At 41.6% G+C, this 25,235-nt stretch overlaps 2 protein-coding genes across 2 annotated transcripts; both read right to left on the bottom strand.

The window, feature by feature from the left end:
* Positions 1–387: 387 nt before the first annotated feature.
* Positions 388–25,235, bottom strand: LOC134798764 (aldehyde dehydrogenase, mitochondrial). Its single transcript, XM_063771140.1, has 11 exons — positions 25,071–25,235; positions 24,302–24,450; positions 23,653–23,749; positions 18,224–18,392; positions 14,109–14,257; positions 13,681–13,783; positions 13,180–13,356; positions 12,470–12,588; positions 11,912–12,076; positions 11,401–11,535; positions 388–1,251 (listed from the first exon to the last, which is right to left on the bottom strand). Exons 1-11 carry the CDS (start codon positions 25,167–25,169, stop codon positions 1,081–1,083), a joined length of 1,533 nt encoding a protein of 510 aa, XP_063627210.1. The 5' UTR covers positions 25,170–25,235; the 3' UTR covers positions 388–1,080.
* Positions 6,011–10,293, bottom strand: LOC134798973 (uncharacterized protein K02A2.6-like). Its single transcript, XM_063771398.1, has one exon. The coding sequence runs from the start codon at positions 10,016–10,018 to the stop codon at positions 6,011–6,013; it is 4,008 nt and encodes a 1,335-aa protein (XP_063627468.1). The 5' UTR covers positions 10,019–10,293.

Here is a 25,235-nt window from a genome sequence, read left to right as displayed (position 1 = left end):
TATCATAGTTTTTATAATAGGTTGATTTACAAAAGTTTAGGGTAGTTTTAAAAGTTTCTATTTTATATAAATAAATTAAATTGTTAAATCAATAAAAACGTGAGATTTTATGGCACGTTTTTTATTTAACATTTCATAATCAGACTCCTGACACAACTGTCCTTGGATTAGACCAGTGGTTCCCAAAGTTGACTGAGCTTCGACCCACCTAACAAATACTGCCAAATTCGGGACCCACGTCTTGGGCGTTTTAAAAAGAGGGTATAAAATGTTACAGATTCCCTAGTAGTTTCAGGACCCACTCAATATTCGCTCGCAACCCACCAATGGGTCGCGACCCATAGTAGTTTGGGAAATGCTGGGTTAGACGGTAGTCAAAAAGAGCTCTTTAAGTTTATATTTATTAAAATAAACTTGAACATACATACGTATATCATATACTTAATATATTGCAATGAAGTGACCACTTAACACGTTCACTGCGGCATGGGGTCGAAATGCTTAATTACAAGTTACAATAATTGCCGCAGTGAAGGTGTTAGCCGTATAATTATGATAAACGGAAATGGCACCTTTTATGCAAATGCATTGTATCAGCCTCATAATAACTAAGATACGGAAGACAGAGATTTTTATCACATTTTATAAGTAATGAAGTAGAATTACAATATTGTGCCAAAGAAAAGATATACAGACAGCATAATTATAATCCTAAAACTGTGTCCCAAAAACTTAAGTTTGTGCTATTTGGCAATGATCTGTTATTTTACACACATACACCTACAAACCTATTTTTAAAACTACAATTCGCGCATGAAATCAGAATATTCGAGCTTCTGTTGCACCAGGCAAGATAAACAAGCACTGTAATTCCTTAGACTTCATGCGCAAATTTGTAGCCTTACCCCCTTATTCAAAAACGCGCCACAAACCTCATGTAATAATCGTTTGTCATTATCTGTCATTGTCATTTTGACTTATGTATTCGTAAGAAAGCGATAAGACATAATTTAACTAAATCAGGCCCATAAAGTTTTATGAATAAGGGGGTTATTGTTTACGTTTATAGGCACGTGAAGTCTACGAGTTCTTAGCGGTAATCTTGACAACAACGGACTTGTTCTCGAGGTAGTTGCGGACGCCGTAGGGGCCGTTCTCGCGGCCGAGGCCGGACTGCTTGAAGCCGCCGAACGGCACCTGGTTGCAGAACACGTTGTAGTCGTTCACCCACACCGTGCCGGCGCGGAGGGTCTGGAATCAACACATTGTATCTTTAAGGGCTAACGTCTCAATGGGGCGAAAGATGTAGTTTTAAACTTAACCCTTTTTGTACGATTCTCACTGACCGGCTGGAGTCGGGCCGCGCCGGAGCGCATTTTCATTGTGCATACATTATGTATGGTTAAAACGATGGATATGGAATCCGACCGGAGCCGGAGCCGTCTGCGAGCAGCCGACCGCCTTGCTGCCGTACAAATGTGAAATGCGCGCCGTTCGTTCTGTGGGAATCGTACTTTTGCAGGCATACCTTACACAAATTGACCACACATGTCCCAATAAAGGGGCTCGTCTTAAAATGAAGTACCAAACGCAACTATTTTGAATACCTCATAGATTGGTACGTTTTTAATTAATATCAATATATACGTTTTAACGTGACCCAGGGGCACAGAGAAATAACAGCACCCCTAATACAGTATGGCTGTTGTTTTGTGACGACATCTAGCCGAGCGGGGCCCGGACTGTAAAGGATACAGCATAATTGTTAGTATAGCTATATGGGACATGCGCTCACATCGACGGCCGGACGCAACTGAGGCGCGCGCAGGCGGCGCGCACGTATTTACGCAACGGTTGGAGCGAGATGGAAGACAGGGCGTGCTACTCTCGAAAGCGACATTCTCCGCGGTAGTCCTGAATTGCTGTATTTTCTACTACCCACTTCATGCAACCGGCGATTGTGAGCGGGATAGAAAATATGCCATCGCACTCTAGAGAGGCGCGATTTACGTCAAAGGGTAGATTAGATTCTGCATTTCTAAGATACCTATCTTTCTGTTTTTCGTAGGTTTAGGAATAGTATATAAGACGACGATACATTTCAATAAATGTTCATTATTTAACTGACTATACCGCGGTTATTATTGCTCCTCCTGCCTGGACCCCCATATCTGGTGACCCGTCGACGCCTAGAAGATGTCTGACAGCGAGGAAGGAGCTCAAGACAAGCGAAAAATGGAAAAAGAAAACGTGCAAGAACCAAATACAGCATCGAATGCGCTACATCTGCAGCTGCCGTCATCAAGCTACGATCTCGCCGGAATCTCCATCCAGTCCAAGTTACTACCGTTTTGGCGCGAGCATCCACGTTTATGGTTTGCGCAGTTTGAAGCTATCGTCGAACCTCTGAAGACAAGTGATGACCAGAAATTTCGATATGCACTCGGCGTTATGCAAGCAGCTGATATTCAACAAGTTAGCGACATCATTCTTAAGCCGCCATCCACTGGCAAGTACAACGCGCTGAAAACTCGTCTCCTTTCTGTCTGCGAAGAATCTGCGTCCAGGCAATTCCAGAAGCTTATCAGCGGTCTCGAGCTAGGGGAACAGAAGCCAACACAGCTTTTAAGACGAATGCGAGAGCTAGGCAAGAATATGGTATCAGACGACGGTTTGAAGGTCATGTGGATGAATCAACTCCCAGTACAAGTACGCACAGTTCTTTCTGTCAACAACGAGTCATCACTAGATATTCTCGCCGCCATGGCCGACAAGATGTTAGAGCACGCCGAGCCAGTCACCGTTGCTGCAGTCACACAAGCCACAGACTTTCAAGCCCCGCAAAGCAGCCAAAACACATTTTTTGAGAAGTTATCCCAGAAGCTCGACAGTTTAACACTCGAAATTGCAGCCCTTCGGTCCGGCGGCCGGCAACGCTATCGCCGTCCCTTTCGCTCTCGCAGCCGTTCCCGTTCGAGATCTATGGCGGCGCATGGAACTTCACGCAATCCAGGTGATCCTGGATGGCTCTGCAGATATCACTTCAGATTCGGAGACAAAGCACGAAGATGTGAATCGCCGTGTAGCAAGAAAACTAGCTCATCGGGAAACTAATGCCTACACCGACTCTGGCGGGCCTCGGTGTACCTTCAGTCAGCAACCGCCTATGTGTCATCGATCGCAACTCTCGAGAACGTTACCTCGTCGACACTGGCGCCGAAATATCTGTACTATCGTCGCATCACAAGAAAAACCAGTTATCAAGCACCTACAAGCTTTACGCCGCAAACGACACGCCGATAAAGACCTATGGAGAGAAAACGATCACTCTCAACTTGGGGCTACGGCGCGACTACCGTTGGACGTTTATCGTGGCTGCCATCAAGACCTCAATCCTCGGAGCTGATTTCCTTCGGCACTACAAGCTGCTACCTGACCTGGATCAAAAGAAGCTCATCGATAAAACCACTAAACTCCAAGTCAACGCGTTAACAGTTCGAAGTACTCAAGAAACCGTCTATTTGATCAGCAGCAATCAAGCCTACTACGAGATTCTCAAGCAGTATCCTAATGTGCTACGACCAATGTCTTTGAAAACGCCGGCCAAGCACAACGTGCAACATTTCATCGAGACTACGGGCCCCCCACTCTTCGCCAGGGCACGCCCACTGCCGCCCGACAAATATGCAGCGGCGAAGGCCGAATTCGAACGCTTGATGGAAATGGGCATCTGTCAACCCTCAAACAGCCCCTGGGCAAGTCCACTGCACGTTGTCAAGAAGAAAGATGGTTCTCTACGTGTATGCGGCGACTATAGACGTCTGAACGCCGTAACGCAACCCGATCGTTATCCGTTACCTCGAATTCAAGATTTTACATACCAGTTGCACAATAAGAAGATTTTTTCTAAATTAGACCTGAAGATGGCGTATTTTTGGATACCCATGAACAAAGAAGACGCGCAGAAAACTTCAATAATCACACCGTTCGGGTTGTTCCAGTTTAACTCAATGACGTTCGGGCTCCGTAACTCAAGCCAAACATTCCAACGATTCATGCACGACGTTCTACGAGGCATAGATGGCTGTTTCTGCTACGTCGATGATCTTCTCCTGTCCTCTGAAAATGAAGAAGAACACAAAACACTGCTTCGACAAGTCCTGGAACGCCTAGATAAATACGGCGTAACTCTCAATGTCGATAAATGCGAGTTCGGACGAAGAAAAATCAACTTCCTTGGCTATGAAGTATCACCCGACGGCATCAGTCCCACTCAAGAACGGATCGAAGCAATATCGAATTACCCAAAGCCGAAGACAGTCTGTGAGCTGAGAAGATTTCTAGGCATGTTAAATTTTTACCGTGACTGCCTACCACATCAAGCGGAACTTCAGTCTCAACTCAACAAGTATCTGCACAACTCCAAGAAAAATGACAAGACTCCTATCGAATGGAACACCGAGTCAGATGAAGCTTTCAAGAAATGCCGCCAAAGCATATTGGAAGCAACTACGCTATCATATCCAGTTCACGGCGCTCCTCTATGTATCATGAGTGATGCATCAGACCACAGCGTAGGAGGAGTAGTCCAACAGAAAGTTGATGATGTTTGGAAACCTCTGGCATTTTTCTCGAAGGCACTGAGTCCGACGCAACGCCGCTACAGTGTGTATGATCGCGAACTCCTAGCGATTTACATGGCTGTAAAGCACTTCAGACGACTTATAGAAGGCAATGACGTCATCGTCTACACGGATCACAGACCACTTACGCACGCACTTACGCGAGCACCGAGCAGCAGCGACACTCCGAGACGCGAGCGCCAACTGCACTTCATTAGCCAATTTTGTTCGAGCATCCAGTATATCCCAGGCGACAAAAACAACATCGCTGACGCCTTATCACGAATCGAAGAAATACAATGTCCTTCCGCAATAGATTTTGACAAGTTAGCCGCCGACCAGCGCACCGATGAAGAACTAACAAAATTGAAAACTCAAGAAAATCTGAAGTTCACTGAAGTCACGTTACCAGCCATCAATCGACCAATCACGTGTGAGCTCTCAACTGGCACACCGCGACCGTACTTACCTATCGCTTATCGTTATGCGGCCTACAAAGCGCAACACGGTATAAGCCACTCAGGTGTACGCGCAACGAGGAGACTTATGGCATCTAAGTTCTTTTGGCCAGCAATGAACAGAGACGTCGCACTTTGGACTCGAGCATGCATTGGATGTCAACGAGCTAAAATACATCGTCACGTGATTCCACCTATCGGCGAGTTCCCGCCATCTCAACGTTTCGAGCATCTGCATATCGATATCGTGGGACCTCTAAGAATATCAAATGATTATCGATATTGCGTCACAATGATCGACCGCTGCACGAAGTGGCCCGAGGCAATACCAGTACGTGACATAACAGCTGACGTTGTCGCTAAAGTCTTGTACGAGCACTGGATTACGAGATTTGGATGTCCGCTACGTATCATGAGATATATAGGAGCCGGGAACACTGGGATAACTAATAAAAAGGCAAATGCGCGTCCGTTCGTATTAGAAGATGTATTTCGAGAGACAAGTTAAAACTACCACCAATTATGACATTAAATATTTTATAAAAATCTTAACCTACCCGCGAGTTCACTGACCGAGCGATCAGCTGTGATACATGTCTATGTATATACCTTCGGTGCTATACATGTACATATATCACACCCTACCACTTAACTAAGACTACATAGTATACGGTCGTCGGCCATGTACTAATATGGCAAGTAACGATCCCGTGAAAACTTCTCCTCCAGGCCAGGTGAAAAGAACCCTTATGTAAATGCTAATAAGACTGACATGGAAAAGCCGTCTCCCCTATAGATCCGACAATTATTACACAATATCATAGTAAATTAATAACAGAACTTCCTTAAATATAGTTATTTCTAAAGTACAATCCAGTATTAATCTTTACATTTTTTTATACTAATTCTAAAATTACAAACAAGTAGTACTTAATATAATATGGGATTACCATATCTTTCTACGGGCACGGGCACACGTTTAGGTATCGGGGCAGGTGGCACAGAAGCGGGCCCCGGTGGCGCACACGGCTCCGAGTTATCATGGTTATCGTCATAGTCCGCCGCTGGGCACGCTGTTATAGCTAAGCGTGAGTTATTGCGTAACTGATCTATATGCCTTTTAATAATTTGACCGTCTTCCCTTTGCACCAAATAATTACGTGAACCTAATTGTTCCGTGATCGTACCGCTAACCCATTTCTCCCCCTTGCTAAAATTCCTAGCCCAAACATTATCACCTACACTATACGATCTCGAGACGCCCCCCGCGTTTTCGCGCTGTCGGAGCTGCGCGGCGCGCGCACACTCGTGCGCCGCGGCGCCGGCGTCAGCGCGCAGCAGGTCCAGTCGTGTGCGCAGACCTCTTCGCTGCAGCAACCTCGCCGGCGACTCGCCCGTACTGCTGTGAATAGAATTCCTATACGCTAGTAAATATGACTGGAGCGCGGCGTCCACGTCTTGCCTATCCCGTAAAGCCTTCAAAATGGTTTTTTTAACTAGCTTTACTGCACCTTCTGCTGCTCCGTTTGAAGATGGATGATACACCGGAGAGTAGGTTTGTTTTATGCCATTAAATTGCATGAACTGAGTCAGTTCTCCACTCGTGAACGGCGGGCCATTGTCCGATACCATCATCTTGGGTAGCCCGAAACGAGCAAACATCTCCCTTAAAACTCTGATGACGTCATCTGCCGTTGTTCTCGTCATTTGTTTTACTTCAATCCATTTGGACGATGAATCCACGACTACTAAATAGGTCATGCCGTTTAGGGGTCCTAGGAAATCCATATGCAACCTACTCCAAACTTCTTCGAGATATGGCCAAGCTTGTGGTGTAGATTTGGCTGGGGCCGGTGCTTCCAGAGCGCATGTGGTGCATTCCATACACGTTTTCTCGATTTCAGCATCAATGCCGGGCCACCAAACATAGCTCCGGGCAAGACTTTTCATTTTGACGACTCCAAAGTGGCCTATATGCAGCTCACGTAGAACGTCATTTCTTAATGTCGTGGGTATCACCATTCTGTAGCCCCACATGACACACCCGGCTTCTGAGTACAGTTCGTGACGTCTTACCCAATACGACTGCAGCTCTGGATCGTCACACTTCGCTGGCCACCCTGACTGTAAATACATAACCACTTTTCTCAGTAGATCATCTGTTTTTAAATTGGCTCTGACTTGATCACTAGTAATTGGTAAGAAATCCTGTACGAATTGTACATATGTCACCTCAGTCCTGTCTGCTGCCTGCTTCCCCACTGGTAGCCTGGACAATGCGTCAGCTCCATTTTTGTCTGTAGGCACGTATTCTATGTCATACTGGTAACCAGACAAAATTACCGCCCATCTTTGTAGTCTGCTCGCGGCCATCGACGGAATACCTCCCTTATCTCCAAATATGGAAACCAACGGCTTATGATCGGTTCTTAGCAAAAACCTTCGACCGTACAGGTACTGATGGAATTTTTTTATTCCAAACACAATTCCCAAGGCTTCTCTTTGAATCTGAGAATAATTTACCTCCGCCGCATTGAGCACTCTGGACGCGTATGCAACAGGCCTTTCCGTACCATCTGGCATCTGGTGCGAAATCACCGCCCCCACGCCGCTCGAACTCGCATCTGTAGTTAGACATAGCGGAAGTTCAGGGTCATAGTGCGCTAACACCGAACTGGAAACCAAACAACGCTTGACGGCATTAAACGCTTCCGAACATTCCTTGGTCCAACTAAACGAAGCCCCCTTCCTTAATAATTTGTATAATGGTGTTAACGTCATACTTATATTTTTAACAAATTTCCCATAGTACATAATCATTCCTATGAATGAGCGAAGCTCGGTTACATTGGCCGGTATCGCCATGTCCTTTATAACTTTAATCTTTTCCGGACACGTGTGAACCCCTTGTTTACTAATGCGAAACCCTAAATACGTCACCGATTCCGCGAAGAAAGAGCATTTTTCTTTCTTAACTTTCAACCCAAATTTCTCGAGGCGTCCTAGCACTTGATGTAATGTACGCAAATGATCCTCCCTGTCTACTCCCGTTATAATTACGTCATCAAGGAAAACACCTACTCGCGGTAAGTCTGCGAAAAGTTGTTCTAGTTTCCTTTGAAATATCCCCGGGCTCGACGATAGCCCATAGATCAGCCTATTATACATATACAGGCCTTTATGCGTGTTGATTACGGTATAAGGTTTAGATGCCTCGTCCAACTCGAATTGTGCATAGGCTTGAGACAAATCAATTTTTGAAAACGTTTCCCCCCCGTGTAATTTGACAAGCAGGTCCTCAACTCTAGGCAAGGGAAAACGGTCAACCTCTAAGCATCTGTTTAGTGTTAATTTATAATCGCCACAAATGCGAATACCTCCATCACGCTTAATTACCGGTACTATCGGCGTGGCCCAGTCTGACGTCTCGACCGGCGTGATAATGCCGTCCCGCTGCAGCTGGTCCAGCGCGCGCTCCACCGGCGCGCGCAGTGCGTACGCCAGCGGCCTCGCTCGCATGTACACCGGCGCGGCGCCCGAGCGCACGCGCAGCGCCACCGTGCCGCCTGTGTACCGCCCGAGCCCGTCCGCGAATACATCCTTATACCTAGAAATCAATGAATCCATAGTAAGTTCCAATTTGGTATCAATTTTGTTACAACTAAACGGCTCCACGCCCATTTTCAACTCGTACAGCCATTGTCTTCCTAACAATGGGTTTTTGCCCCCATCTATAACAAATAAATCTAAAGACATCTCTTTGTTTTTATATTTAACTATTGGAGTAATTCTACCGACCGGGCGTAAACTTCCTCCTGCGTAAAAGTTGACTAATAGATTAGGTGTTAAAATAGGTAGATTATTAAATAATTTTTGATAGCATTCAAGACTTATACATGAAATGGCACTACCGGAGTCAACTTCCATTTCTAAACCTATTCCGTTAACGTCCAATGTCATCATAAACGGCTTATAACGACTTAAACTGCCTACAGATAAAGCGTTAAATTGTACCTCGTTCAACAACTCCTCCTCATCCTCCTCGTTTGCGTCCAACGCATGCACTCTAGCTCCAGTTTGTAGTCGGGGACACATCTTCTTTAAATGACCTTGTTGCATGCATACGCGACAAGAATACACGCGGAATTTGCAAGTCGCCGCGTCATGATTGCCGCCACAAACACGACACTGGCCCTGCTCGCGAGCGCGCGGCGCTCCTGCCGATGCCGCTCCCGCCACGGGCGCCTGCTTCGCCTGTGCGCGTCCGCCCCATGCCTGCGGTGCCGCCTTGCTGCGCCCCGCTACCTGGGTTGCCCCGTTAGACCTCCAGGTCCCCGACGAGCCCTGCCTTCGGGCCCCGCTGCCGCTGGCCGATGCATATAGCACTTCCACAACCTCTTTACTAGTGCCGCGCGTCCTACTATCGACTGCCGCTGCGTCTTTCTCTGCTGCCTCCATGGCAACCGCCAGCTTCCAAGCCTTGGCGAATGTCAAAGCATCTTCTACGAACAACCTCTGCCTAATAGTATCGTCCGCTATGCCACACACTAATTGATCCCGTAGATTATTTTCCAGTTCCGTCTTAAAATCACAATATTGAGTCATCTTCTTTAAATCCGCGACATAGACCGCCAACGACTCGCCTTTTTTTTGTATTCGTTGACGAAATTTGTAACGTTCCGCCATTATGCTCCTTTTAGGCTGTAAATGATTAGTCATCAGTTCTTTTAACACTTCAAATTTTTTTGTTGAAGGTTTGTCCGGCGTACACAATGTCACTAATAACTCGTAACTTGCACTGCCCATCACTGTTATTAACGTAGGCACTTTCAATGCATCCGTTACGCTATTCACAATGAAATATTGCTCTAACCTATCCACATACAACGCCCAATCGTCCGCGCTAGGATCAAACGGTTGCAACTTTCCAATCGACATTATAATACTGTCCTTTCACTGCCGCACGCTTAATTGTCCGTATTCGTCGCCAAATGAGATATATAGGAGCCGGGAACACTGGGATAACTAATAAAAAGGCAAATGCGCGTCCGTTCGTATTAGAAGATGTATTTCGAGAGACAAGTTAAAACTACCACCAATTATGACATTAAATATTTTATAAAAATCTTAACCTACCCGCGAGTTCACTGACCGAGCGATCAGCTGTGATACATGTCTATGTATATACCTTCGGTGCTATACATGTACATATATCACACACGTCAGATCAAGGTCGTACCTTTGAGTCAAACCTTTTCAACGCTCTCCTGAAGAAGCTTGGGACTACGAGAATACGTACCACTGCCTACCACCCTCAGGCGAATTCTCAAGTGGAGAGGCTACACCGCACCTTGAAAGCCGCTCTTATGGCAAGGGGCGAAAGTTCAAGATGGTCCGAAGAGCTGCCTACAGTTTTATTTGGATTACGAGCCGCATTACGCAGCGATAACAACCTAAGCCCTGCATTGATGACGTATGGATCTCCACTACGCATGCCAGCTGATTTCTTCGTACCTACAAAGTCGACGATTGAAGATGCAGAGTTTGTACGACGTTTGTCAGAGATAATGTCATCACTTGTTCCTGTAACCCGGACGCACGCCACGCAATGGAGACCTTTCGTGCATAAGGACCTTGCCTCGTGCACTCACGTATTCGTGCGTAATGACACCGTGCGACCCCCGCTCACACCACCATATGACGGTCCGTTCGAGGTTCTCAAACGCTACGACAAGTATTTCAAGATACAAATGCCACAACGAACTACTGTCGTCACTATTGAGCGTCTGAAGCCAGCCTACATCTACAATGAAGACGTCACAAGCGACAGCCAGCCTTCTGCATCTAGCCCAGACACTCAGACGTATGTGACGAGATCGGGCAGAGTCACGAAACGTATTCGCTTCGCTTGAGAGGGAGTGCTATGGGACATGCGCTCACATCGACGGCCGGACGCAACTGAGGCGCGCGCAGGCGGCGCGCACGTATTTACGCAACGGTTGGAGCGAGATGGAAGACAGGGCGTGCTACTCTCGAAAGCGACATTCTCCGCGGTAGTCCTGAATTGCTGTATTTTCTACTACCCACTTCATGCAACCGGCGATTGTGAGCGGGATAGAAAATATGCCATCGCACTCTAGAGAGGCGCGATTTACGTCAAAGGGTAGATTAGATTCTGCATTTCTAAGATACCTATCTTTCTGTTTTTCGTAGGTTTAGGAATAGTATATAAGACGACGATACATTTCAATAAATGTTCATTATTTAACTGACTATACCGCGGTTATTATTGCTCCTCCTGCCTGGACCCCCATAGCTACCTGTACAACGTAGTTGGCGCGGTCGATGTCCTTGGTGTAGACGGCGGCGGCAAGCCCGTACTCCGTGTTGTTGGCGCGCTCGATCACCTCGTCCACGTCCGAGAAGCGCAGCACTTGCTGGACGGGCCCGAAGATCTACAAACAATGTTCAAACTGTCAAAAATACACTCCTCAGCAATTAATAGGTCAGTTTGTATGATTTTTTTAAACAAAACAACTATTTTTATTCAGTTACGCGGCTGTAAGGTTCGGCATACGTAAATATCTCGCACGGGTTTACCGTGGAAAACTCGCGCCTTAACACACAGCTGTTGCAAAGAGACGCATATATTATACGCTGATTGCTGACTGTTCAGACTTTCGGCGATTACTTTATCTAATATAAGTCACTCGCTGATTATTGAAGACGGTGGGCTGCACGAAGTACCCAGCGTCGCCGGCACGGGAACCCCCAGTCTCGAGCTTGGCTCCCTACTGGTTGCAGTCTCGATGATGAGTAGGTCATTCATACCTCAGTCTTAGCGATGTCCATGTGGTCCTCCACATTACTAAAGACGGTGGGCTGCACGAAGTACCCAGCGTCACCGGCACGGGAACCCCCAGTCTCGAGCTTGGCTCCCTGCTGCTTGCCCGTCTCGATGAGGCCCAGGATCTTGTTCTGTTGTTCGCCGTCGATCTTACAACAAAAATACTCGTTTAATACAACGTCTAGTTTAATGTAGCCACTGAGAAACACGTTATTTAAGTTAAGGACACTTGAAACCTAATTGTGGCTTAGTTAACTTAGTTTTAACCTGTATTAAAATTAAAATCTGTAAATTCACTGTCACTCGCTATAGTGACCAAAATAGTAGTTTATAATTGTATAAACATACTCGAAGCATTTTTATATAGTAGTCTACGATGGTAAATATAAACCATTATAAACTCGAAAGACTTATTTAGTGAGTTTAGCGACGTTAGTTACTTATCTTTGTCGACGATCGTCTTTTTATAACTCTAGTTACCAGACATCACCCTTATTACTAGACAATAGAGTTCAATATCAATGTCACTCAAATAAGTGTACCTGCGGTCCGTGGTCGGTCTCGTGATGGAAGGGGTCCCCGACCTTGCGCTTGGCGGCGCGCTTCGCCGCCTGCTCCACGAACTGGTCATAGATCTTGTCTTCCACGAAGGTACGGGATCCTGAGAATAAGAATACCAGTTTTAAGTACGCTTCTTAAAAATATAGGAAAAAGAACTGCGACAAACGCCTTTGCCTTTGGAAATCGATTCTATGTCAAAAACACGGCTAGATTGTATGAGCCATCCGAGGCGAGGAGTTGAGGCTTTATAATTTGATTCCCACCAACGCGGTCATTTGAAAACAATTTAGCAACATATCCAGACATGGTATTTTATGATAGGGGCTGTCCATAAATTACGTCATCGATTTTTGACGATTTTGGACCCCCCCCCCCCTATAATCATCCAAAAATCATGCTTCAAATGACCCCATTTCCTCCTACTTCATGCTACCGTCATCCGATGTCCAGACCCCCCCCCCCTAATTTGAAATGACGTAATTTATGAATAGCCCCATATCATAAAAAAAAGTAGGACAACAGATTAGGTTTTCCCAACATATATGTATGTGATCTATCACAATATGGATCGACGGCAAAGGTAATCATAGTTAGACGACGCAAAAACAGATAGTCTTCAGTATCCTCGGAGAAGAGCTAACGTTGAGCAGTCAGTAGATGTCGCAGCTAAAAACGCTGTTAAAATGCTCACCGGCGGTGCAGCACTGGCCCATGTTGTAGAACAGCGCGTGGTGCGCCTGCTCCACGGCGGCGCCGACGTCGGCGTCCGCGAAGATGATGTTGGGCGACTTGCCCCCCAGCTCCAGGGTGATACGCTTCATGGAATCCGCCGCGCCGCGCTGGATCAGTTTGCCTACCTCCGTTGATCCTGAAAGCAATACCAAAAATTAGGGACACATTGCGTTGACCTTTATTTGTGTGGGCTGCTAAAAATCCTTCGTACTGTATCAACGTAAAAACCGTTCTTCAATAAATGCTAAAAGGTGACTGTAAATATGTTCAGGTTTCGGAACAAATGCAGATAAAGGATAAGTTACATGTGACTAGGATCATTGCAAGGAAATTTCTACCGTGTTTGCCGTACAAACGTGAATTTCATGAGGATTCTTCGCATATAAGTCTATTATTCTATGACAAGAAGATTCTAAAACGCTTCAGCTGTTCAGAAAAAATCTGTAGAACAATAGCTTACCAGTGAAGGCTATTTTGTCGATCTTTGGGTGCGCGACGATAGCGGCACCGACGTCTCCAAAGCCTGGCAGTACGTTCACCACGCCAGCGGGGAATCCGGCTTCCTGCAAAAAACAATTTATAATTCATGCTTTCAAATTGTTCATTTAAATTGCGACAAAGTATTTAAAGAACAAGTAGCCAGAGAAACAAGTAGCAAGTAGCCTTTCGAGCATATCAGAAGTGGGATCATAGTGACAATAGGTACCGTACCTATTTCGGCGAATTAAATAGCCGTCTTCGTCAGCGGCGTTTTGGCCATCTCGCTGAGCACGAGCGAGCAGCGATTGATTCCGGCTAGTAGGATTACGTGGTACTCTACCGGCCGCCAGCGCGGAGCCGAGCCTGGAGGCCGAGCTTGTGGACAACAGAGTGGGATCACGACAGTACCTTGACGAGTTGTGCGAGGTAGAGCGCCGTCAGCGGGGTTTGCTCAGCGGGCTTGAGCACGAGCGAGCAGCCGGCCGCCAGCGCGGGACCGAGCTTCCACGCCGCCATCAGAGCGGGGAAGTTCCACGGGATGATCTGACCGCATACTCCTGATGATCATAATAGACTTATCGTTTCGTGAAATTATTTAATGACGCTATGTCAAGACAAGACAACAAAGAAAGTTAAGATACTTCAAAACTTATGCTTTGGTTTTACTAGCACCTACACAAGTACCTAGTAGTAGGTACGTGTTTAGATTGCTAAAGAGAACTAGATCTAGACTAGTAAAGAGGAACTAGTAATGAATGCGGCGACATTGCGTGCAAAATGTTATTACTAGGTTTTACCACGTTCATTATATATCAACAGACGCTACATCTATATGTATAGCATCTATAACAAATACTACCTAACAGTGGCGGCGCGTGGAATTTTTCTCTAGACAACTCGGAGCAAAAAAAAAACACCTACATGAAACACCTACATTATGTACTTATTTTTTCATGATAAGCGAAGGTAAAGTAAAGCGCTAGGTGTGTCCTTGAGTTCGTTCTTTTGCAGTTAGTGTATAACCACCTTTGCCATACTTGTCATCAGTGACGTCACATAAACAGTGTATGTCGTGTATGACAAAAGCGGATTCCTACTCCTAAATTCCTAACAATCCTAACTAATAAGTTTTTTGCAAAAATTTCATTTTTGGTACAAGCTTTTATCGCTGACTATACTTTTCTTACGACAGACAACTAATACTCATCGAGACAATTCTAAAAACCCCTAACACAATTAGGTTGCGTTGTTCCATCACAGAGTTCTTATGGCGACCTCCTGTCTCCATCATCAGATCAGTTCGACAGTATGATATTATTGTATTGTCAGCAGAACTACATACAGCTGCCAATTTTCATGACGCTACGATCCTTGGAAGGTGTTTAAATTAGTTACTTTAGATTCCATTACATTAGTTACATACTACAGATCGACCTAATAAAAACAAGGACTGACCTTGAAACACCTGCACGAACAATACGCAACACTAATAACACTCAAAAATTCACTGATTTAGTCTTTATATATAAATATATGCACACAACTAAGTAAAATCTCATTAAAACCTATAAAACTCTAATAAAAACAACAATAACAACAAATCTTGGCAATAACCGGAACGGAAGTGTTGTCATAATATTATTCCATTTTCACCCACGACCTACGGACTTCCAAAACCTATTACTACAAATTTATAAACAGTACTTTCTTTGAAGAAACCCTCGTTATCAAATTACCTTAACTAAACTTGCGACTCCATAATATTCTTAGATTTTGTAATAAAATTTCTTTTTTTAAAGGTTTTTTGAAAATTTGGTATTAATGATAGCAAAATACAAAAAAAAATTACCCATTAATTCAATTCAATGTTTTGGTACGGCAACATTAACCACACGAGCGGCAAACGCGACTCGATTCAAAATTGTGAAACATTACACTCCAATATAAATCTTACCTATTTGTATTTAAGGTTTAAATTCAAATGAAGCAGCACACCGTTGTGGTACTTGTGGTGCTGCACTTACGCCACTCGCGGACTTTGACTGTGTGCGTGCATTTTTCCAATATAAACCTTATCATGTTACGTTTAAGGTTTTTATTTAAATGAATAACTCGATACAAAACCGTGTTATTTTGATGCGTAAATACGCGGACTTTCTTTAGCAAACTTTATGAGCGTGTGCGTGAGTTTTCGTATGTGTGTGGTGGCTCATGAATGAATACTCAAGCTTAAACTTAGTCGCCCGCGCGCCCGCTATGATTAGTTGAAATTTAATCAATAGTGAAGCTTTAGTAAATCGTGTTATCGATTACAAGGTAATACGTAGTGTTTTCGTTATGGATATATATGTAGCAATAAATTTTAGGCAAGCCGGTGGGAATCGGGTTGTATGAAGCCGCCGCTACTGCTACCTAATGAGAATATGGTCTTGGATGTGTACTCAACTATAGAGTGCAATCGATTGTTAAATAATTACACAAACTTAAAAATCGCCAATAAATAAGTTACATATCGTGACTACTTATTAGAAAAAAAAACTCGTATCTTGTTTTGTCAATCTAAATAAAAATGTGGTAACTATGTATGGCATGCGTACAGAGTTACTGCGTTTTAACTTTGAGTAGCAGTGCGAGATACGAGATATTTTCAAAGTAGTGACGATATACACGATTCGCGTGACTTACAGACATAAGTATATAATATGAAAAGTAATAATCGTTAAATCTATTGTAGACATAATATTATGCATTCATGCATATGTAGGTATATCGTGCTCAACCGATATCATTTATGAAAATAACATAACAATAACATAAAGTAATGGATCCTGCCCCGCTGCCGGCGGCACCCTAGGTTAGTTTTTTTATAATGTGTTTATATATTTTTGTAATGTTTTGTAGTTTTTATATTTTACTTTTATACTCACATTGTAAAATAACCTAAGACCCTAATTGAATAAAGAACATAAAGTAAAATTAACAAATAAAATAACACAACACGTACCTACATAATTTTCAATTAAAAATCCTTTTGAGTTTACAGGATAGTGTGATGGTGTGATATTAATAGGTACAAGTAATTAAAATACCATATACCTATTCATTACGTAATCTTTATTTTTAGATAACTGCTTTGACCTTTCGCCAACGGAATAACAATTTCGTTTATCTATATATCGCAGATTCCAGATCTGACTGGATGTTAACTGTTACATGGTAAACGATTCTATCATTAAAAAAATTGCGAACGAGCGCCACTCCGCCTCCGTGTGCATTTCGTAAAAATAGGCAAAAGTTATCAATTTCCTATATGTGCATGCTGCATTAGCGTGGCAGACCTTTAGCTGACCTTTCGCTCGAGATTCCATAACAGTAGATATAAATTGTTATCTATATTATTGCAAACTCATGCTGATACAATATCGCATGAAGGCTGACCCACACCCCACACTGGTGGCGCCTACAGTACGTATGCATCGCGTGCGCAAGCGTGGACGAGTGCAGAGGGCTTACCTACCGCCAAAACCGAAATATCGAAAATCGTTATATAATACCTCTCTATCGATAGAGAGGCAGGTATATTGCCATTTGCGTAAAATCCTCTAGACAACTATTCGTCAGTTACTGTACTACTGTAGTTCTTGTTTGTAATACCTAAAGATATGTTTCTTATCTCTTCAGTTGGATAAACATACATCACATTACATAATCACAATCAGTCGCATTATGTGTTCACCAAACAAAAAAAGATTGATACACTATCTACAGTATCTACGATACCTATAGAAGTTTAGCTTCTGAATCCATATACCTAAAGTTTATATTACATATATGTTTCCTTCTAGTTCTAGTTTAGATGTATGTAGGTAGTATTTAATTTAGTGTATTTTTGATGAAAAATGGAGACAGGTACACATTCATATACAGAAATCACAGATATGTGTACCAATTTGTCATAATTTGAACTTAAATAATTTTTAATTACTTATATTATATTTTTTAATAAAAGGCGGTCATTTAAATTACTTAATATTCAATTGTTCCTTTGCAGTCTCAAATGTTTGTCAGCAGTACACCACTAGACAACCGTAGCTAAGTTACACACACAACTGCATAATAAAATGAAACTGACGATAAAATTACATAACGTTAAAAAACACTTGTAGTGACAGCTCCAATTTCTTCGACCGGCGGGTGGCGGGTGATGGTGATAGGGTGTGACAAAGTGATAGCGTCCGTAAATGTTACCATCCTGAATTACATCGTGATGAACATTGAGTAAAACTTGGCCGTTGGCCGTGAGGATGGGCCTTAAGTCGAGTAGCAGCGAAGGTTTTTAATGGTTAAGGGGCCTACTGATTACCAGTTCGCTGGACGATATCTGCCTGTTAGTTAAACGCAAAAGTTTGACAGCTCCGAACAACTAACAGTCTGATATCGTCCGGCGAACTGGTAATTTTGTGGTCTGTGGGCCCCTTTAAGCTGTCGTCAACCTGCAAAACTGACAGATAGCTTGCACTCACCGACAGGTTCGGGACGGGTGTACGCGAAGTAGTTTCCATCGGCGGGCAGAGTGTACCCGTGGTTCTTGTCGGCCCAGCCGGCGTAGTACCGCAGGTTCTTCACCACCGACACCACATCGTGGAAGTAGCTCATTTGGTACGGTTTGCCGTTGTCGAGCGTTTCCAAACTCTGCGGGATGAGAAATTTTGTGTTCGTAAGAACTCGAGTCCTTTGAGTCTGAATTTGAATAACTCAGCTCGTTTTTACGGCGCTTAAAAAACTTCTGAGTCTTTTAAATCCCGAGTCGAATCCTTTGTTGAGTCTTTTCCTTCGTCCCTTTGAGTTGCTCTTAACAACTCAAAAGAACTCGAGTCTCCGAATAAAGACTCCGTCAACAATTATATACGTTTTTCCTAAACAACAGTAAATAAATTAGGCGTGCCTAATTCACGAATCTTACATAAAGACAAAGCGTTTTGTTTTTGTAAAAAAAAATCAAGAGTTCTCTGAAAAGGACTCGTATTATGTCTCTACAAAAGACTCGGGTCTCTGACAAGTTGAAAAGAACTCGAGTTTAGACTTAATTATAAGAGTCTCAAAAACTGAGTCGAGTCTTGAAGCAGAGGACTCGAAGGACTCGAGTCTCAACCAACGCTATGAGAATAGGAGTCAGTTAACTGCGTTTGAATTGCCGAGGCCATTTATGAAATTATGACGTTCGGAGCACGCGTTTCATAAACCTCGGGGAAAACTTGGATTTTGAGCGTCAACTAGCCAAGAGTCGAATGCACGGATTAATAGATCAATAATTATAATAATTAGGCAACAATTGTTGTGATCCCTTAGTCCCAATTGACCCTTACCATGAAGCCTTAATTATTTCCTTGCAATTTTCTGTGCTAAAGTCTATTATACCGGCACCACGCTATAAATATTATTACAACAAGGGTGATTATACCTCGATAAATAATGAGTTATTCTTGATTAATTGGGTAAATGAATTTTCTTGCCGATCACTTGATCAATGCGTTGAGTTTTTTTATTCTACTTTTAAAAAATTAAGAGATAAATATATTCCTTATAAGGTCCTAAACATGGGTACTTTTCCTCCATGGTTTTCAGCTTCTTTAAAAAAAGTTATCAAAGAAAAAAGTAAGTATTTGAAAAAATTCAAAATTTATGGTAACAAGTCTGATTATATTTCTTATTGTATTTTAAGAGACCGTGTTAAAAGAATAGAACGGGAATGTTATTTGACATATATTAGTCGTGTTGAAAGCAATATTGCTCGGAATCCAAAGCAGTTTTGGACCTATATTAAATCGCGTAATAATAATAATATTTTTATACAACTTTTTCTGCTCCTACCAATAGCTCAGATGTATTGTCTTACAATGGTAACTGGAACTCACCAACCGATATATTTAAGATCGAAGTTGATCCGGATTTCATCCTTCGTTTGCTTCTTACCCTTGACCCTTCTAAATCTGCAGGTCCTGATGAGCTTCCGGCTCAGTTCTTAATGAATTGTGCTAAAGGTCTATTGAAGCCTATAGAACTGTTGTTTAAACGGTCACTTAGTGAGTGTGTTGTTCCTAATGTATGGAAATCTGCGTTTATTACTCCTGTCTACAAAAAAGGGTCTCGGATAGAAATCGTTAATTACAGACCTGTGTCTAAATTATGTATTTTAGCTAAAGTGTTTGAAAAATTAGTATATGTGACGTCCCACGGTCAAAGGTACCTTATGGCGGGTATGGAGTTATGCATACCCTAGTAATCTACAATAAATAACCTATCGATAACACAAAAGATCAACCTTCTAGGTTGCGTAGTTACAGAGATATGATTTTTTGAAAATAATGTTGTGAAATGAGCAACTTTACGATAGAGAAGTTTTAAGTTTAGCCGCCTAAAAAACTATGTTCCTGAAGTAAGTTACATAGTTGACTACAAATAATAATGCCGTATATATCTGAGATTAAAAAAATATTGCGACTTGTTCTTTAATGCAAATAGAAACTTTTGATATCGACTGATTTATGTGTATACTAACCAATCTCTTGAAAATAAAGTTTTATTTCATTTTCACGATTGATTGCAATGAGCTCTCAAGATTTAAATTGTATCTATTAGAAAACGACACTGACAGACAGTTTAAGCAAAAAACAATACCGATTTAGAGGTGAAAATGTATTTTCTGACTTTTTCATATAAAATCACAAAATTGAATATTTTTACTTTTAATGTGACACACAATCAATTTTTCTGAGCACATATGAAAGAAATTCTGTCATTCAAATGAAATAAATCCTAAAACCCCAAATAAATACTATATTTAACCCCTTATGCCACTTTAAACTTACATAACAATAACAGTATTTGCTCCATACATTTACGAAAAGGTACCTTATGGAAATAAATCTAATAATACATCACTACAAAATATCAATCATATTATGGTTTATCTTTTATGAATAGAAAATATTAATTTACATTAAACTGCCCCCAATTTAATTAGTTCTTCGTCATAATAATCTTAAAAAAGACCAATAATTTGTATGTAATGAAAAGGTACCTTGTGGTCAAGTTACATGATGAGGCATGATGATGATGGAACAGTTAGGATAAACTAATAATATTTTGGGGTTAAGATGGTATAAACCGTCTATTTCTTATCAATAATATATTTCGGTTGCTATTGAAGATAAGCGGCATTGAGGTTCAATGACCTCAGATATTCCATAAGGTAATGCGTCGGGTATTGGCATTTTTCAGCAAACCAATGGCTGATTTACTGCATGCGACCAAACCAAATGAAGATTATTCTAGTTAAGAAAGACTTGACGAGAGTAACTTTGGTATAATAGCAGTCTACTTGGATTTGTGATGTCGGTCTATGTACGGTTATAATATTTGCGAGGCGCCCCAACCAGAACTGAAATTATCAAATTAGTTTTGCAGAATGCTAATACAGTTCTCTACCAAACTTCTTTTCCCGTATTGACTAGTTTTTTTGGGAATTTTCAATCTTTTTTCCATAAGGTACCTTTTCTACTAAACTCTGAGACGACATTACTAGGCTTATAACTAACTTATAACAAAAATAAAAACAGGTAAACAAACGTTACGCATTAAGGTTTCAGATCACACAATAAAAAAAAATTGAGCCTTATTTCACCTCTTTACAAAACATTTAATATCTCCGAAACTAGAAACCCTCATAAGGTACCTTTTCCCGTGGAACGTCACATATGTTCAAGTTTATGATGCTATTAAACATTCTTTTAATCATAGTCAGCATGGTTTTATGCAGCGAAAATCTACGGTGTCCAACCTGGTGCTACTAAATGATTTTATTACAGGGGCAATGGATAAAGGTAATCAGGTAGATGTCATTTATACAGACTATAGTAAAGCCTTCGATCGTATTGATCATAAGTTGCTTATTGTGAAACTCCAACGCTTAGGGATAAATGGTGACCTGTTGAGGTGGTTCTCATCATATATTAATAACCGATCTCAAGCTGTTGTTATAAGTAATTATGTTTCTAGTTGGGTTAATGTCCCGAGTGGTGTCCCACAAGGATCTTTGCTCGGTCCTTTGCTTTTCAATATTTTCATTGATGATATCTCTGTATGCTTTAAGTTTTCTAGGTTGCTTTGTTTCGCAGATGATATGAAAATTATTGCTCAGATTAAATCAGTCCAAGATGTTGCTCTATTACAAGCCGATCTCGATCGTCTTGGTATGTACTGTAGAGAAAATAAGTTGGATCTTAACCCATCTAAATGTCATGTAGTTACTTTCTCACGTCAGAAATCACCGATCACTTCTGTTTATGCTATACATAATCAATATTTATTAAGAGTATCTTTTCTAAGAGATCTGGGCGTAATACACGATTCCAAATTACTATTTGACGCTCACATTGATAGCATTGTGAAGAGCGCTACTAAGTCTCTTGGGTTCATAATGCGCAGTTGTTCCGATTTTACACAGGCAAAAACTTTCAAGATCCTATATTGTTCATTTGTAAGAAGCAAACTCGAGCATGCTTCCCAGATATGGAACCCCTGTTACAACGTTTATATAGATAGGATCGAGCGGATTCAGCGAAAATTCATAAAGTTTCTCTGCTATAAATTACGTACCCCATATAACTCATCTAATTATATTAGCGTGTGCAAAAAACACCATTTGTTACCTTTGTCACAGCGACGTGAAATTGCTGACATTATATATTTCTTGAAAATTACGAATGGCACCATTGACTGTCCTGATCTTCTAGGTAGTATTATGTTCAACACTCCTAATAGAGTTAAAAGGTATTATCCCCCTATTTCTGTTCCCTTTGCATCCTCGAATTACAGACGTAACAGTTTCCTTATTCGTGCGGGTAGAACACTTAACAGTCTGTCAAGAGAGCATGATATTGATGTGTTTAATATAAATACGCAGTCTATACGACGTATTTTAACGCTTAAATTCTTTGAGTGAGCTTGACCTTTCTATCTTGTCTGTAATGATTTTTGTCCTCAATAGTTTTTATTCTTAATTTATGTATGTACTTGCTTACTTACTTAGCGAAGTTATCTTCTATGTAATTTCTATCTGTGAAAACCTATAATTGGCCTTCGATTTTTATACATAGTGCTAATATGTTTCATGTGCTGTTGGTTTTCCAATAAATAAATAATAAATAATAAATAATAAATAAAGTCCGCGAATTATTTATTACAAACCTTGATCGATAATTCTATCAAATTCTAAAAATCATATAATTTTTACTTTAGGGCGGCCAGTTACTAAAAGTGGCCAGTTATTACTGGCGAATTACCCTATATCATTTATTTGAATTCCTCTAGACTCAGGAACGTGATGATGTAAATTGACCAGACGCAGTCTATACGTTTTAAGAATGCAATCTTGCCAATCTATACTGACTAGACGGCTAGACCGGTCCGACCAGTGTCTGGGTGATTCTTAATTGCCATTATTGTGTTTCAGACGCTGTGCACTAGCTTTAATAAAAGATCAGAAAAAAATGTATTGAGATCCGCCCAATACATATGTAGGTACCGACGGTAACCGAACCGTAGCGTAGAAGTCTCGATTATTAGGGAAATATCGAAAATCTGACAGTTATATTTTTTTAAGAATCAGCGGCCGGCTATTATGAAAACGGACACTCGACGAGTCTAACATTTCATAACTGGTTTTTGCATAGGAAAAGTTAATATCGTTAAGATAGTTAAGCCTTACGTATCTTCGACCCACTATAATAATATAATACAGCTTTAGGCTTACATTCTTTGATAGATTAATAGATAGAGATAAAATACTAGATTATGAAGTCACGCACGACAACGCAATTCATGCGAAGGGGTCAGAAACAGGCCTAGATTCAGTAATGGTATACCTATAACTTGCTAGAAATAGACTTACTGCGAGGTAAGTGGCATCGCGCTCCACCAAATTAGCGAGTTTGTTGATCAGCAACCCGCGCTGGGAGGCATCCATTCTCCGCCATGGAGATCCGAGCCTGTGATAGATTTAGGTATTATATTTTATCAATCCTATTTATTTTGCCTTCTAAACATCTTCTTTTTCACATAGAATAGTTTGTTGTGCAGCGATGCGATGGACTAACAAATTCAAATAGTCATGTGAATAAGTTTGCCAAACTATTAAAATTGACAAATTACAATAAAGTTTGGGCGCCTGACATTTTGTATAAGTACTATGTGTTCACCATATCATCATCATGTCAGCCTTTTAATGCCCACTGCTGAGCATAGGCCTCTCTTCAAGTACGCCACTTTTATCTTGATCCTGAGCCAATCTCATGCAGTTCAAACTCCAACTAATATAAAGCCATACCATCCAAAAAATCATCATCATCATCCTGTCCTAGCCGGTTTCGGCCTCGGCGACTGGGTATTCACTGGCTAGTGAGAGTGATGATAGGGTGAGAGATCCAAAAAATAAACCTAACATTGCTGGCGGCAGAATCACGTAGCTTATCCTGGCATGGCCTTTCAATATTTGATGTGTGCAGTACCCCCTGTAGTGCTAGCCTATCACTTGGACTCACTTGAAAGCCTCATTGGCGGCCTGCACTGCCTGTTCCACATCAGCCTGGCCTGCCTGCTGGACGTCCGCAATGACCTTGCCATTGGCCGGGTTCACTGTCTGGAAGGTCTTCCCGTCTGAAGAATTTACCCACTCATTGTTGATGAAGAGCTGAAATTATATAACTTTTATACATATACATGTAGGTATGGTAAAAAATTATAAACCATTATGATATTGAGATATGTATGTACATTGAATAAAAACGTTATAACACAGGTTCAATCAATCAAAGAATCAGGAATCAAAGTTTACTTTTAGGAATATTTCCACAAGAGAGAAAAGAAATAGGTACACAGGTATGGTAGGAGCATACAAGTGATAATTTATTTAACTATGTTGCAGTTGTTTAATAAAACTTATAAAATATGCTATTGGAAAAAATCATAGTATTAGCTACCATCAAGATTTACAAGTAAGCATTCCTTCAATAATAATTTCTACAAACTAGCTTACTTGTAAATGATAACATAGCAATCTAGCAATTATAAATCTGATTATAACATTTAGATAAGCTACAAGACAACAAGTTAATATTTATTTTAGACAGTTGCTAAGTGTATTAAATAAACATGAGTTTGAATTACTTATTATTAGCAGTTAGCACCCAAAGCTTTGAATTGCCAAGCCATCTTGGCAAAAACGAAATAACCTTGAAACATTCGTATTATTGGAATGCGAGTTCATAACATATGATAAAAATAAAATTATATTAGTAAATTTGAACTTACTCCGGTGTAGAGAATTTCGGGGTTAGTATGAGGTGCCGGTGCAGCTGCTGTGGAAAATTTCGCATTTTGCGTTACAACTTTACTAATATTTCGCAACATGATATTTCCTTTCAAACAACAAGCGCGTGAAGAAACCGGCCGGCGACTGGGAGTGGGACTGACTTC

The sequence above is a fragment of the Cydia splendana genome, chromosome 17 (assembly GCF_910591565.1).
Source record: "Cydia splendana chromosome 17, ilCydSple1.2, whole genome shotgun sequence".
Lineage (NCBI taxonomy): Eukaryota > Metazoa > Arthropoda > Insecta > Lepidoptera > Tortricidae > Cydia > Cydia splendana.
This window is presented reverse-complemented; position numbering and strand designations above follow the sequence as displayed.